The sequence below is a fragment of the Neoarius graeffei genome, chromosome 7 (genome assembly GCF_027579695.1).
Source record: "Neoarius graeffei isolate fNeoGra1 chromosome 7, fNeoGra1.pri, whole genome shotgun sequence".
Taxonomy (NCBI): domain Eukaryota; kingdom Metazoa; phylum Chordata; class Actinopteri; order Siluriformes; family Ariidae; genus Neoarius; species Neoarius graeffei.
Window position 1 is genome coordinate 8099524 of NC_083575.1, and position 17248 is coordinate 8116771.

General features: G+C 41.5%; 1 protein-coding gene and 1 gene segment (V, D, J or C); both read left to right on the plus strand.

Annotated features, from left to right (window-relative positions):
* Positions 1 to 2171: 2171 nt before the first annotated feature.
* LOC132888544 (Ig kappa-b4 chain C region-like) lies at positions 2172 to 6528 on the plus strand. The segment is given in 2 exon segments: positions 2172 to 2229; positions 6155 to 6528. Coding segments are annotated over 2 exon segments (393 nt in total).
* Positions 6529 to 13846: 7318 nt separating this feature from the next.
* Positions 13847 to 16225, plus strand: LOC132888813 (uncharacterized). Its single transcript, XM_060924909.1, has 4 exons — positions 13847 to 13976; positions 14424 to 14539; positions 15418 to 15920; positions 16003 to 16225. The coding sequence occupies exons 1-4, from the start codon at positions 13847 to 13849 to the stop codon at positions 16223 to 16225; spliced, it is 972 nt and encodes a 323-aa protein (XP_060780892.1).
* Positions 16226 to 17248: the final 1023 nt, after the last annotated feature.

A 17248-nucleotide genomic window follows, 5' to 3' on the forward strand; every position in this document is an offset into this window, starting at 1 on the left:
GGATTAGTCTTAAAGCTCGTTTTTGTAGGATTAATACTTTATTTAAATGAGTTTTACAAGCCTGTCCCCAAGAACTAAGACCATATGTTAAATAAGGTTGAATCAGAGAGCGATATAATGTCATAAGGGTATGTAGTGGAATAAAATGTCTGAGCTTGGCCAAAAGGCCGACAACCTTGCTTAGTTTGTTACAAATAAAGTCAATATGAGACTTCTAAGAAAGATTGTCATCAATTATTAAACCCAAATATTTGACATACTTTTTATGTTCAAGTGAAACAAATTTGTTTTGAGAGTTATTAAATATTTTAATATTAATTGGAGATACTTTTTTACGATAGTGAGAAAAAATTACGAAATTCTATTTTTTTTATTAAGAGTTAGCTTATTAACTGTAAACCATTCATGAAGTTTTGTTCGCTGTTTATTTACCATACTTTCAAGTACTTTAATAGATTTATTAGCATATAAAATGCTAGTATCGTCAGCAAAGAGGTGAAGCTTAAGGATATTGGAGGCGTTTGAGATGTCATTTATATAGAGTAAGAATAGTAAAGGTCCAACAACTGAACCTTGTGGTACACCACAAGTCATTTGTTTTTTATTTGAGATACTGAAACCAATAGATGTAGTTTGAGTTCTACCTCTTAAATAAGATCTAAACCAGTCATAAATTATTCCATGGAACCCATAGCAGTATAGCTTGTTTAACAATATACTGTGGTCCCCAGTGTCAAAGGCTTTCGATAAATCCAAAAATATCGCACAAGAGAAGAGGTTTTTATCAATATTCGATTGTATAGAGCTTATTATATCTAATATTGCATGCTGAGTTGAGAAGTTTTTTCTAAAGCCTTATTGAAATTCAAAGAGTAGGTCATTTTTATCAATAAATGCAATTAAACGATTATAAATCAATTTCTCAAAGATTCTATTAAAGACTGAAAGTAACACTATTGGTCTATAGTTACTTGGATCAGAGTCATCATCTGATTTAAATACAGGGATAATTTTAGAGAATTTTAATTTAGAGGGATATGATCCAGTGTGGGGCGGCACGGTGGTGTAGTGGTTAGCGCTGTCGCCTCACAGCAAGAAGGTCCTGGGTTCGAGCCCCGTGGCCGGCGAGGGCCTTTCTGTGTGGAGTTTGCATGTTCTCCCCGTGTCCGCGTGGGTTTCCTCCGAGTGGTCCGGTTTCCCCCACAGTCCAAAGACATGCAGGTTAGGTTAACTGGTGACTCTAAATTGACCGTAGGTGTGAATGTGAGTGTGAATGGTTGTCTGTGTCTATGTGTCAGCCCTGTGATGACCTGGTGACTTGTCCAGGGTGTACCCTGCTTTTCGCCCGTAGTCAGCTGGGATAGGCTCCAGCTTGCCTGCGACCCTGTAGAAGGATAAAGCGGCTAGAGATAATGAGATGAGATGATCCAGTGTTGATAGAAGAGTTTATTAGATAAGCTCAGTGATCACTAATAAGGTAACATGAGGCTTTGAGTAGATCAACAGGACAAGAGTATAGACCATAAGTTCCCATCAGAAGTGACATCATGAGATAGATGTAGTTCATGCATGGGTGTTGAAAGTGTTTCATGACCTCACCTGCTCCTTGAAGAACCCAAGAATCGGAAAGAAGTTAAAGAGGAGGTGAATACTTGCAATACATCTACGCAACCAAGTGTATGGGTGTTTTGTGTACATTTACTCTTCTATTATTTTTATACACTCTTACATTGTTGGTCACCTTGTAGGTGTGCAGTGAGACAAAAATGCTCATCGTTTTGTCATGCATAGCTTGTCTTCGTGGTCCTCTAATAGCTGGAGTTTTTTGATTATATATGATGCAGAGAAAATAAATATGCAACGAGAAGACTGAGATAATTGTGCAAAGCAGGCCTTCATGCATGGTTGCTTCCTGTGTGGGTGTGTGAGGTGATGGAGCCGTCTAAGTGGTGGAGTGTGTGTCAAGGGGTTTCTCCCCTTTTGCTATCTTGAGAAACGGCACCGAGATTCAAAACGGATGAGGAGCTGAAACTCAGTCCCACCACCTGCTTCTCCTTTTTTTGCTCTCGCTTTCTCTTTCCAAAAAAAAGTTGTGTCCCCATGCTGCTGTTTATTTTTGTTTATAAAAGACCTGTGAGTCTGAATGCTCTCAGATCTTCTCCACAAGTGAAGACATGATGATGATGATGAACACTGTATCCGTTACCGGACTCCTGCTCACCCTGACTGGTAAGAGTCTCACTGTCATATCGCACCATCATCAATTTAAACAATGGTAAGGAGTAAAACATTTGCTTTCATCGCAAAATAATCAATGATGCAGTAGTGAGATGGAGCACATCTCCTGTTACCACACCGAAGTTGATTATTTTCCAAAAACAGCCCAAGATTTTCTTCTTGATTTAGATTTTTTACTTTAACCAGCCAGGCGGCACGGTGGTGTAGTGGTTAGCGCTGTCGCCTCACAGCAAGAAGGTCCGGGTTCGAGCCCCGTGGCCGGCGAGGGCCTTTCTGTGCAGAGTTTGCATGTTCTCCACATGGGTTTCCTCTGGGTGCTCCGGTTTCCCCCACAGTCCAAAGACATGCAGGTTAGGTTAACTGGTGACTCTAAATTGACCGTAGGTGTGAATGTGAGTGTGAATGGTTGTCTGTGTCTATGTGTCAGCCCTGTGATGACCTGGCGACTTGTCCAGGGTGTACCCCGCCTTTCGCCCGTAGTCAGCTGGGATAGGCTCCAGCTTGCTTGCGACCCTGTAGAACAGGATAAAGCGGGTAGAGATAATGAGATGACTTTAACCAGCCATTGTACAACATGGAATAGTTTGCAAGGTAATCCTCATCTAACCATCATCAATCCAAGTCTAAATTAGTGCTCTCATTTCACCTTGATATCGTCCTCATGTCTGTCAGGTTTGATGGCGTATGATTTGAGTCAGTAGGACTGATGGCCCTCCTCAGATTCTGCTCCGCAATGACATCAGAGCGACTGGATTACCTGCCAGGTTCACTTACACCAACTCGGGCAATCAGGATTATCTGAACATCGAAGGAGTCCAAGCTGAAGATGAAGCAGTTTATTACTGTGCTTGTGTTGACTGCAGTGGAGAATCACAGTGCTCCAGATCAGAGGAACCGTTGCACAAAAACTTCTGAAATGAAATCTCCATGAATGTCCTCAGAAGTAAATGCAATTTCAGGACAATGATTGATTCTTACACAGTGTTCTTTAAGGCATTTTGGTGAAAAGGTTGGAAATCATGTGTACGATGAATTTATTTTCAAATGAGATGTTCATGAAGGGTCACACTGGGAGTATGATGTGTGTCAGAAGAAGCACAGAAGAAATGATGAATACAGGCTTTCATGGGCCTTTGAAGTAGACTCTGGAGTGAATAAAACAGTTTCTGTGTTAAATCTGATAATTTTCTGTTCTTTTCTTGCTGTTATTCCCTGTTCAGGAGCAGCAATGTGTTCAGAGGTTTTTGTCCTGAGCTCTAACACTGTGAGGCTCTGTGTTCGCCCAAGGTACCAACCTTGGTAAGCAAAACCTCTACTTATTGATTTAATCCTTCACTTTAAATCAGCATGGATGATGAAATACACTATTGACAGAACTTCATGGCATATTTTCAGACATTTTTAATCTTTATTTTATTTATATTAATATTTTAAAAATATTTTATTTTGTTAATTTTAACAATAATAATAATAATAAATAATTTATTTTTATTTAATATCATTGCATATAATTTGTTTTATATTATTAAATATAAAAATGAGTAAAGCAGGGGCTGAAAAAGATTCTTTTGCAAAGAAATGGATGTTCCTGGACACAAAAAATAAAATAAAATAAAATAAAATGGATAAATATTACAAAAAAGAATAAAAAGAAGCATGTTGAATTATTAGGCAGAGTCATGATAAAGATTAAAAATGTCTGAAAATATTGTATTTTATTTATATTAATATTTAAAAAATAATTGTGTATTTCTAATTACTAAATAATATTATTAATAATATGTTTTTAATAATGTATTTTTATTTAATATCATTGTATACAATTTGTTTTATATTATTAAATATAAAAATGAGTAAAGCAGGGGCTCAAAAAGATTCTTTTGCAAAGAAATGGATGTTCCTGGATGCAATAAAATAAAATAAAATAAAATGGATAAATATTACAAAAATTAATAAAAAGAAGAATGTTGAATTATTAGGCAGAGTAATGATAAAATGTTTCAAAATAACATTTTGTAAAAATAAATAATGTGCATATAAATAATCAAGTATTAAAATTCAGTGTATGGAATAGACAGTTATTAAAATAGTAATTAATTCACATTATTAAAAAAATATATATAATTCAAGTAGCAAAAATATTCCCAAACCCATTGAATCTACTCTCATGAAATCTAAGCCTGATCCGAAATGATTTTGTATCTAATAAACATAAGCCTTAGTGGAGTATTTACAACCCCGATTCCAAAAAAGTTGGGACAAAGTACAAATTGTAAATAAAAACGGAATGCAGTAATTTACAAATCTCAAAAACTGATATTGTATTCACAATAGAACATAGACAACATATCAAATGTCCAAAGTGAGACATTTTGAAATTTCATGACAGCAACATCTGACAAAAAGTTGGGACAGGGGCAATAAGAGGCTGGAAAAGTTAAAGGTACAAAAAAAGGAACAGCTGGAGGACCAAATTGCAACTCATTAGGTCAATTGGCAATAGGTCATTAACATGACTGGGTATAAAAAGAGCATCTTGGAGTGGCAGCAGCTCTCAGAAGTAAAGATGGGAAGAGGATCACCAATCCCCCTAATTCTGTGCCGACAAATAGTGGAGCAATATCAGAAAGGAGTTTGACAGTGTAAAATTGCAAAGAGTTTGAACATATCATCATCTACAGTGCATAATATCATCAAAAGATTCAGAGAATCTGGAAGAATCTCTGTGCATAAGGGTCAAGTCCGGAAAACCATACTGGGTGCCCGTGATCTTCGGGCCCTTAGATAGCACTGCATCACATACAGGCATGCTTCTGTATTGGAAATCACAAAATGGGCTCAGGAATATTTCCAGAGAACATTATCTGTGAACACAGTTCACCGTGCCATCCGCCGTTGCCAGCTAAAACTCTATAGTTCAAAGAAGAAGCCGTATCTAAACACGATCCAGAAGCGCAGACGTCTTCTCTGGGCCAAGGCTCATTTAAAATGGACTGTGGCAAAGTGGAAAACTGTTCTGTGGTCGGACGAATCAAAATTTGAAGTTCTTTATGGAAATCAGGGACGCTGTGTCATTCGGACTAAAGAGGAGAAGGACGACCCGAGTTGTTATCAGCGCTCAGTTCAGAAGCCTGCATCTCTGATGGTATGGGGTTGCATTAGTGCGTGTGGCATGGGCAGCTTACACATCTGGAAAGACACCATCAATGCTGAAAGGTATATCCAGGTTCTAGAGCAACATATGCTCCCCGTCCAGACGACGTCTCTTTCAGGGAAGACCTTGCATTTTCCAACATGACAATGCCAAACCACATACTGCATCAATTACAGCATCATGGCTGCGTAGAAGAAGGGTCCGGGTACTGAACTGGCCAGCCTGCAGTCCAGATCTTTCACCCATAGAAAACATTTGGCGCATCATAAAACGGAAGATACGACAAAAAAGACCTAAGGCAGTTGAGCAACTAGAATCCTACATTCGACAAGAATGGGTTAACATTCCTATCCCTAAACTTGAGCAACTTGTCTCCTCAGTCCCCAGACGTTTACAGACTGTTGTAAAGAGAAAAGGGGATGTCTCACAGTGGGAAACATGGCCTTGTCCCAACTTTTTTGAGATGTGTTATGAAATTTAAAATCACCTAATTTTTCTCTTTAAATGATACATTTTCTCAGTTTAAATATTTGATATGTCATCTATGTTCTATTATGAATAAAATATGGAATTTTGAAACTTCCACATCATTGCATTCCGTTTTTATTTACAATTAGTACTTTATCCCAACTTTTTTGGAATCGGGGTTGTAGTACTGAGTTGATAGATAGAGGACAGGAAGGTATAATGAAGAACAGCAACAATATTCCTTGTCGATGGTGAAGTATTTGGTTATAAATCCACTGATATTTTGTTCCTTAGTGATATCAACTCGTCCATCGTCTCCTCCATCCCTGCTCCTGCTCACTCCCTCTGGTTCTCCGCTCTCTGAGGGTGATGTCAGTGTGGTGTGTGTGGCTCGAGGCTTTTACCCTGACAGTGTGACCATATCCTGGTCTGAGAACAGCAACAGCATGACGGGTGATGAGGTTCAGACGGGTCCGTATCAGCGTCAGGCCGACGGCACGTTCTCCCAGACCAGCATTCTGAAGATCAGTCAGCAGCGCTGGAGCTCCGGGAGAACCTTCGCACGCTGTCTGAGTCACCCGGAGCTTTCCACAGCACTGAGTCAGAGCACCAGCCTGGACCAGTGCATGTAGAGAGATCACACAGTGCTGAAATATGATACACATCAACAAATGTGCATTCACTTGTTCTTTAGAAGCTTGCTTTAGATCTGGAACGTATCCAAGAATAAAGTTATCCTTTTAACTTCAACCTGTGGCCTCCTGGTGTTAATGATGGCGTGCGCTACAAGATTTATAACGTCTTACTGCATACACTTTAAAAAAAAAAAGGAGTTATAGATGTCAATAAATGCATAACATTAGAAAAGCACAAGGATATAATATTATATATAATATTCATCATGTCAGGTTACCAGTTGCATGATAACGTCTTCAGAGGAAAACAGGTTCTGAATTCTTGATTGATCAGAAGGTGTCGATTCATTTCTGAAAACAGCAGCTCTGACAGGACTTCCAGCAAGACAGAGAAGTTTACAGTCTCAGTAGTATGTCAGGAGAAATAAAAGAACGGCTGGTGAGGGAATGAGTGTTTATAGCTGCCAGAATATAAGGAAGAACAAGAGTGTGACATAACGGTAGTATAAGAGGAATAAAACACTTCGGGATGTGCTGTTATCGGAAAATAATCAATGTCTAGGTGGTAACCGGAACTCCATCATACCCCGTACCTTTATTCCTATGCTTTTGTTTTCAACAGACACTATTATTTCACAATTATTCGCTGAAGGTGAAATGAATATCGGTGCATAATAACCGAGATGAAGTCGAATTTATTATTCACCGATATCTGTCAAGATTCTCAATCATCCAGGTCATAGTAAACTGTGGGTGGTAGAAAAGGGCAACTGGACTTGCTTGAAGATTCTTGAAAACGTTTCACCTCTTGACCGAAAGGCTTCCTCAGTTCTGTCTGACTAATAGGGAGTATCAGATATTTATCCTCTCCTGGATCAGAATCAGAATTCTGACGACAAGCTCATCTAAGGCCATAGTTCGAATTACGGGGGGTACTGGGGGGTACTATACCCCCCAATGAAGACCCAGTACCCCCCAAAGAGACAAAAATATAAGTTTTGGGGGGGTCCGATATTTTTTCTGATATTGTGAAAAGGAATATATAATTCAAACCAACTCCCATTCGGCATTCTTATTGTAGGAACATCTCATCTCATCTCATTATCTCTAGCCGCTTTATCCTGTTCTACAGGGTCGCAGGCAAGCTGGAGCCTATCCCAGCTGACTACGGGCGAAAGGCGGGGTACACCCTGGACAAGTCGCCAGGTCATCACAGGGCTGACACATAGACACAGACAACCATTCACACTCACATTCACACCTATGGTCAATTTAGAGTCACCAGTTAACCTAACCTGCATGTCTTTGGACTGTGGGGGAAACCGGAGCACCCGGAGGAAACCCACGCGGACACAGGGAGAACATGCAAACTCCACACAGAAAGGCCCTCGCCGGCCACGGGGCTCGAACCCAGGACCTTCTTGCTGTGAGGCGACAGCGCTAACCACTACACCACCGTGCCACCATTGTAGGAACATTTTAATGTAAATTGATTTCAGACAGACACCCCTATTGTGGACTGTACCATTTTTAGTCACCGCAGCGCTCGAACGCGCTAGAGCAGGGGGTTTCAAAGTGTGGGAGAGTCAGCCCCCCCGCAGAGAGCAAATAAACAACAGGGCCCCCCCTTACAATTTTTGTTTTTGCTATACTTAGGCCCACTTTACACGGGGACGGTCTGAAACAAAAACGCAAAAGTCCGTTTTCGTTCTCACTTTTTTCCGCGTCTACACGACCGTTTTCAAGGAGGAAATCTGCGTCTATAGGGTGACGCATAAATGTGTGGAATTCAATTGGATGTTGTAATAGAGTGTGCCGAGCGGATGGAGTAGTCAGTCAGAATGATGAGCAAAACAAGGAAAATTCTTGTACAAAAATAGTTTTCTTTTTATTCTTAAGCCGGCAGTTAACACAAACAGGACAAACAATAAAAACACTAATGACAAAACCAACCAACCAACCAACCAAACAAACAAAAAATTCTGGGACAAAATGCCCACACAAGCTAGGCTACTCTGGCATTACTCACACAGAGCTCAAGTCACGCGTCCTCTCCCTGCCGAGGCCATCCCCCCAATGAACAGTGCAGCACATATTTAAAAGACTACGGCACAGTCTTAACACAATTAAAATCAATCAACACATCTAGACAGATTTTAACAGTTCTAAACATTTTCACTGCATGCATTACACTCCTACAACAATTTGCAGACCTTAAATATTACAACAAACACTTACGTAAGATTTTTAGACCATTTCTCTCCGCTCTAATGACCTGCTTTCCCGCGCATCGCGGAAGAAACCTTGAAAAGTGCTTTCAGACCTGCGTTCTGGTTTGGTCCCGCACCCGGAAGACTACAGCAGGTAAATGGCTACAAACATTTCTGGCTGATGTTAGAGAAACTCTAGCAGAAAAGGATTCAGATGTTAAATGTGCGCACTTAATGAATCTTTACACGCTATAGAGTGCTCCGAGATGATGCTAAAAATAGTAACACTGCGCGTGCGCGGCCATCTTGGAAGTCACTCGCGCCAGAGCGCTCATAGAGTACACATCATAGAGTACACATTTAACGATTTGTTTCTGCATTAGAGGGCTTAAAAGCTTGGATTTTTTAAAAGAATTTAGACATCTGAAGTGATGGAGCACTACTGTGAAAGTTTGGATAAGCAGGCACGGGAGCGTTATGCTGAGAAGGTACGTTTCATTGGGAATGTAGATCCATACACTGTTAGTGAGAAGGAATGGAAAGCTGACCCCAGCTTGTTGCTGCATTTAACATACATAGATCTTGTGAACTATCTAGTGGTTCACCCAAGTCCATTTTGTGAACTAAAGGATTTCCAGAACTACAAGAGCATGGAAGCATACGATAGATTTGTGTCCGGTTGGGTCCGCGATGTGTCGGTGTTTACTGCTGAAGACGGAGAGACAAAAGTGATCAGAGGGAAAGTGTTACACTCGCAGAGTCTATCCCAGCCTATAGTCTACACCCCTGGATAATAGTTGACAAGAGACATGCTATTTTGTGTGCACATTGCAACTGCATTGCTGGACTTGGGGAATGTTGCTCCCATGTTGCTTCCCTGTTGTTTTATGTTGAAGCGGCTACGAGACTGAGGGAAAGTACGACGGTCACACAACAGCCGGCATACTGGATGCTACCGGTAACTATGAAATTAAAATAACTATTTTAGTAACCATTTTAGTAACTATGAAATTCAAGACAATATTAACCTACCTGTCACAAAGTGATCAGAACAAATCCGGATACAGTCTAGTTGTCCTAAATTTGATCGGTTAATGGCAGCCAGCCACTGTCGTCTCCTCCGCTCGCTTTTCTCCTGTGCTGCAATTCCCTGGTTAGTCACGACTTTAGGGAGTCTGTGGAAGCTTTTGCCACCCTTTTCCCCCCGGCTACTACAGCCAACAATGACACACGTATTCGGCATTGTCAGCCCTTTTTGCTTCGCTGAACAACAACAATGCACTGACACAGCGACCTTTGACTTCCAATATGGCCGCCGCCGGGTGCGCGCTGACCTTGAAGCACTCTATTGTTTATAGTGAAAACTAATAAATGCTTGCGCTGTTTAAACCTGTGTCGCGTCTTTTACTATGAAGAAGAAGAGAGGGTCCCATATACGATTCGTACATTGGGGGAGTGCCTGTTAGAGAGCGCACTTGTCCTGGGCCATCGGCATAGTGAGGTAGGGTGGCCAGTTCCTTTCCTCGCCGCCTTACTTCCCCCAGTGTTTCCACCAGGTCCCCATTCACTGCTGGGTGGACAGGGAGCGAGCCCCAGATCCCCGTCGAGCCGAGGCTCGAACCGGGGACCGTTTGCTTAGTGGTCAAGTGCTCTAACCACTTGGCCACTTCGCCTCCTTTTACTATGAACACATGTACCAAACATTTCAGGTTTACATATCTAAAAGTTGTAACAAATGTACCCGTAACAAAACATACTTGTAAAGCCCCCATTACCAAACCCACAACAAACATACAACACAGATTGTATTTGGAATGTCTTTGCAACTGTGGTTTAGTCCATTGCACTTGACCATTGAAACATGACCAGCGGGAGGAACCGCTGTTTAGTGACAGACGCATTGCGCTCTGTCACAGATGTGCATGCCAGGCGGCTAGGTGGTGCTGTGAAAGACCTCCGCTATGTCTGCACGCATGCGCAACGTCTTCCGTCTTGTCTGATCTGCACATCTGCGCCGCGAAAACTTTGACTACTCTGGCTATGGTAAGTAAAAAAGTAAGAGCATACTATACCCGCCTCTGTTCATTAACGGTATATGTGCAGATTCGGTATAGATGTTCGAAGGACTCCTGGACGTTTATTAAAGCTGCCAGAGCAGCTTGAAGGTCCGTTGGATCGATGTAATCAGACATGCTCTTACTTTTTTACTTACTTTCTTACCTCCTGGGCTGGCATGTACAGTATATGACATATGTATGACGTAAACGCGTACCCAACATGAGCAGATCCGAGCAGAGTTTCGCGTATTGGGTAGTTTAGATGGATATGCAATGGGGGCTGTTTTTAACTTATCCACTCTGGAAGGCGTTTTCAATTTTTTCCGTTTTTCAGCCTCGGAAACGCCGTCCCCGTGTAGACGAAAGGCACTTCCGATAAAATATTTAGTCGTTTTTACCCGACAGCGTCCTCGTGTAAACGGGCCCTAATGTTCCATTCGTATTTAAAAAAATGGGTGTTGTACACATTTTTATTTTTTTCTTTTACACATTTTAAACATCTGTGCTTTTTGCAAACCTTTTTTTTTTTTACATATTTTAAACATCTGTGCTTTTTTAAAACATCTTGTTTTACACATTTTAAACATCTCATAGCATCGTTAGCTAGCACCTCTTGGCAGACAACACACTGTGGCAGTGGAGCATCTTCAGATCCAGTCCATGAAAATCCAAACTTTAAATAATCGTGGTCATACTTCCTTCTTTTTTTGCTTGGCCCAGACTTTGTCTCCTCACTCACTGTAGCTTTAGGTACTAAAAATCGATCCATTTTGTCTCTGGCAAAGGCTAGCTGAAGTTCACTAAATGTCCGCAATAGTAACTTATTCTGGTTTATTTTTCCTCACGTTGCGCCCCCCCGAAGAACTCTGGTGCCCCCTAGGGGAGACGCGCCCCACACTTTGAAAAGCCCTGCGCTAGAAGCAACAGCTTCTAGTCCACACCGTATTCAGTTGATTCATCAGATACAGTCCATGGGTTTGCAGCAATTTATACAGTCTGTGGTTTGCAGCAGAAGACGTGCATTGGTAATGTTAGTTGCTAACCAACTTTTAGCCTGTTGAAAATGTGTTATTTTACAACTTTCATTTATTAAAGTGATTTGTTCTTTCAGCTCATGTCACATCTTTATACGTTGAATTACTTACCCACTGAGGCCAGAAGGCTACAGTGGACGGACGTTAACGTTAGTTACCAACATTAGTTAGCAAGATAAGCTAAGTCTCTATTTAAATCAAGCTTATTACAGTGTGGTATAGAAACGATTCTCATTTCAAAGGAGAAGAACTCCATATGTTTCCATTCTCATTTTATCATGAATAAATTGTGCCCTTCTGAAATTCATTTGGCACATAGGCCCATCCTGTGTGTGTGATTAGGCACAAGAAGTTCTGATGTAGGCCTCGCTAAGCCTATGGAAAATTACAATCAGAACCTCTGGGGACTGGGGGCAACATAAAAAGAGCCAGGTAGTAGGCTAGCCTAGGCAAAATAGCCTAGTACATGGATGTTTTCTATTGTTTTTACTTACATTCCTTTTGTATTATTTTTAAGATATTGATAGTTTCATCTGAGTACCCTGTTTGAGTTTATTCACAGAGACAGTAGGCCAAACATGAGGAAAAGAAAAGGGCCAGACATCAGGCGTTTTTTTGGTGCTAAAAGAGTAAGTAGTAAATATTAGCACTAAGATCTACAGACAATTACAGTACAAGTGTAGGTGCAGTTAGGTTTCATACACTGTTCATGTGAATAAAGAAAATGGGTTCCCAGCAGACAGGAGAGGCACAGCAGGGTGAAAGAGAGCAAGACATTCAGCAGGACTGTTCTGCATGTGTGTATATACTGTATGTGACTCATTTGTAGTGTTGATACCCAGTTTGTTCTGACAAAGAAGGTTATCAGGTTGTACTGCTGTTTTTCTTCTGTGGTAGTACTGTATGGTTTGTCATGCTTCTTAATGACATTAAAAATTATTGTTCAGAGTTATTGTGTTGAGTTACTGACACCGACTTCCATAGACGAGACGGGACAGGACCGGGGGGGCGATTGATATGATAGTGGACCATGATGGTACCCCCCAATTATGGTGGGGTAATTCGCACTCTGGGGGTAAACAGCACGCAGCTTACGATTCCTGTTCTCGCACTATACGATCCGATGCTCGGATGCGATCTGACTGCTCCCATACACGACTCGTCGGATTCTTGTATCCGGAAGTGCAACGTGAAAAAGAAGAAGAAGAAGAGAGACCGGAAGTGGGAGATGCTCGGATGCTCACAGATCTTTCCTGATAATGAGAATGCTCAACAAAAATAAACGCCTTGCCTTGGCAATTTGTGCTATTCTGTGCGCAGACACGAAAAAGAAAAGGCGACGATGGCGTGTATGGACGAGGAAATGGCTTGGCAGATGTGGACAGTACCGTATGTTCTGTCAATTCTCCAAGGAGAGCTGGAGGTAAGCATACTACACAGACCTTTTAACACCTGCTGTCTGTCTGTAGGCTACTTATTATAGTTCTGTCAACTTTTACTTTCTACTCTTCTGCATTTGTAGCCTAGTAGGCTACATATAAGGACATATAAGATCTGTTGAGATTTGGTGGTCTATCTATCCAGTGACTGCAACCATCTAGGGGAGAAACTGTGCAAACAATCTTATAGTTTTATTTTGACAGCTTGCCTTTTTATTTAATATCATGTAAATATATTTTAAGGTTCAAACATGTTGATAGGCTTTATCTGAGAGTGATGAGTCTGATTGTCCTCTTTTTTTCCTGAAATTACTAGCTTTGCATGCTTAAGTAGGCAACATTTAATTGTAGATTACTGATCATACTGTGAAGTAAGAACTTGTGAAGTTACTTTGGCCTACTTGGGTAGCATTGTAGTGAGTGACTTGGAACATGTCACACAAGTATTTTTTGAGAAGGTACCTGTACTTCTACTCATATGTGACTTCCATGTGCTTTATAACATTTGTTAAATAATCAGACTCTTAAACTACCAACAACATCCAACATCTATGTATTGGGTTCTCTGTTTTTAGGTTGATGATATGGCAGGTTTTCGGGACCTTCTCAGAATGTCTGTAGAGAATTTCACTTATCTTCTGGAGAGGGTAACTCCTCATATTGTCAAGAAGGATACACACCTCAGGAAAGCCATCAGCCCTAGGGAGAGGCTTTCTGTTACTCTGAGATTTTTGGCAACAGGCAAGTGAGTTGACATTTGACATATGCTCCCTATTACAGCATTGAAAGGTGGACATGAGGCAAGGTCATCTATCATATTAAAAATCAAGTTCACCCATGCAACTACTGTACATACATCCGCACTACATCATCCAAGTTTTACCTTTCTACAAAGTTACACTACATCACCTAGATACTACTACTACTACTACTACTACTAGATTCTATTCTCAACCCAACGACTAAAATCTGTCAATATTACCATGATCCATCCATGTTCACCATCCCTTACATTAATAGTGGACTATGAGATCCTGCATGATGTCACCTCTTTTGACGTTTCATGTAAACACCAAAATACCAAACAAAACGCTACTCTCAAATTCACGCTACTAAATCAACTTTGCTCACTGCCCATACATCTAAATCCACCCAACGATATTTAAGACATTTTCTTTGTTTTGACAGGAGAGACCTTCAACTCGTTGAGTTTCCAATATAGGATTGGAAGCACCACAGTAAGCAAGATCGTGATGGAAACATGCACAGCCATTACCTCTGTGTTGTGTGAAGAGTACTTGAAGGTAAATATAACTGGAAGTACAATCATGTTACAGAACATCACATTACATTACACAATCACACCACTACCATCATCAGCAACATGGACCTGCCTTACTTCTCCACTCCATACACCCAGCACATGCCACCCCCCCGCCACTCACTCCACTGCCATCACTAGCAACTCCTCATCCCCTCATACACACAGCTCACTGCTCTCCACTCCAACACTGCATTAGTAATTAGCTCATTACTGCATCATCAGTAAGGTCAGTAAGCCACTGCCCCACATACACAGCAACTGGCCACCCCCTGCCCCCAAACACACACACACTGCCCCTTACCTCTCCAACCCCTACATACATACAGTACACATCATTCTACCCCTTTCTTCATCTTAGCACCCTCCCCCTCCCTTTTTCACTGTACCACCACCACTACACCCCAGACATGCCCCTCACACACGCACACACACCAGCACGACCCCAGGCAGTTGGGTTGGCCCCTTGAGCCAAGAATTTCTTCCTGGGACAAGGGAGATTTTCCTTGCCCCTGGTTATTCCATGGTGCCTGCCTGTCATCATCCCCCCCCCCATATGCACTTTATGCAATATATGCACTTATCTACCTTCCTAACCCCCCCCATGCAAATTAGGCAAAGGAACTGACCATTTCACTGCATTGTTTACATTAGTAATCATATGCATGTGACAAATAAACTTCCTTCTATTCTTTTACCCATCGCCAGACTATTGAAAGGTTTACTTGCACAATGATTTCTCACCTACAATTATTCCTGTGTATATTTTGTAAACTCTAAGTGGTTTCAAATGTGTGGTTAAGAAAAGAAAAACATTAATTCACCAAATTCATTTCATGTATCACTTTGTACTTGTTTCAGACACCATCAACTGATGCTGAATGGAAGGCCATTGCCAGCGACTTTTGCAGCAAGTGGCAGTTTCCCCACTGCTTGGGGGCTATAGATGGCAAGCACATCTTCATTCAACCCCCTGCCAAGAGTGGAAGCATGTTCTACAACTATAAATCAAGATTTTCAATCATCCTTATGGCTGTAGTGGATGCAAGTTACACGTTTGTCTATGCATGCACAGGGACACAGGGAAGGGTGTCAGACGCAGGAGTGTTTGCCCATTCGGACTTGAGGGAAGCAACGGACACAGGCACCCTGAACTTCCCCCCCACAGATACCCTGCCAGGCACTGATGCTGTGATGCCATATGTGCTGGTTGGTGATGAGGCTTATCCTCTCCGCCCTGACCTCATTAAACTATATCCATTTAGGAACCTCAACACCAATCAACAAATATACAATTACCGCCTGTCCAGAGCTCGATGTGTGGTGAAAAACGCATTCGGAATTCTGGCGAACCACTTCCGAGTGTTCAGAACAACTATCTGCCTGGAACCTGACAAGGTTGTGAAAATTGTCTTTGCCTGTCTTTGCCTGCACAATTTCCTTCAGCAACGCAGGCCCAGATGCCTACGTACCACTTGGATACGTAGACACAGAGGATGCCAACCATCAGCTTGTTGAAGGAGCCTGGAGAAGGGAGGGAGGGCTTCAATCAGTTTCAATGGGCCGAGCAAGAAACCCTTCAGTGGAGGCAAAGATGCAGCGGGACCTCCTTTGCAACTACTTTGTCACACCTGCAGGGAGTGTTTCTTGGCAAGAGAACATGGTGTAGGGAGATCAGAGACATAAACATAATATTGTCTGAGGAAAGTTTTCTTTCTAGCCTTACAATTCATTATTTTTGGTTTAGTATAAAATGACACTTCACTATTTGAACAAATGTTACTTTGTTTATTGACCATGTTGTATAGAAACTATGCAGGACTATTACACAAATCCCTTTGTTATAACAAAAATAAATCTACCTTTGTGGGGAAAAAATAACTAAAATTATTTTCTTCATTAAATATAAAACAAAAATTCCAAAAATATTTCAAGTAACAAAAAGTAAACTTGAGGTAGATGGCAAGTCACATCATAGTGACATATAAACAACATGTAATCCTGAACATATTGAAAGAACACCACTACATTGTTTCCTGCATTTCACTACACTAATTCTTTAATCTACCCAGCTACTCTGAGTTCAGCATGTTCAGAAAAGGCATAGGCTGGGTAGATGTTGCCTTGTAATTTTGGGGGGGTGGCTGGGCCTGATATTGGTGCATGGAATATGGCCTAGCCTGTAAACCAGCATATTGCACCTGGCTGCCATGCAGGCTCACTGAAGTGCTGCTCTGTTCCATCTCCAGAGCATCATAAATTAAATTCATGATGTTCCTCCTAAGCCTTAATTGTATAGACGGATTCTTTACATTTCTTAACTCTGAGGCTACCTGTTGGCCAAAAAGGTCTTCCGAATCTGCATTAGATGCTGACAGTGTGTTTTGCACCTGCTGCAGCAGGGACAGTTTGGCCAACTCGATATTGTGTTCCGCAGATTTTGGTTTTGGCTTCTGTGCTCTTGGTCTTTTCACAGATTGACCACTGGGCTCTTTGACTGGTACAGGGTTTGAGGGGTATTCATGAGTCACCGAAACCGGGCTACTGGTATTTGAAGAAGCGAAGATATCGCCTTCGATATCCACAGTGCTCTGATCCTCCTCTCCCTCCTCCGTTGCACCCGTGTCCTCTGACTCCGACCCAAGCTGTAGGACACAGTAGAGAAAGCAGACAGAGGCAAAGAGATTACACA

Coding starts and splice junctions, on each gene's coding strand:
- LOC132888813 (XM_060924909.1), top strand. CDS start 13,847: ATGTCTGTAGAGAATTTCACTTATCTTCTGGAGAGGGTAACTCCTCAT. Junction 14,540..15,417: donor TGTGTGAAGAGTACTTGAAG/GTAAATATAACT, acceptor TACTTGTTTCAG/ACACCATCAACTGATGCTGA. Junction 15,921..16,002: donor CTGGCGAACCACTTCCGAGT/GTTCAGAACAAC, acceptor AATTTCCTTCAG/CAACGCAGGCCCAGATGCCT.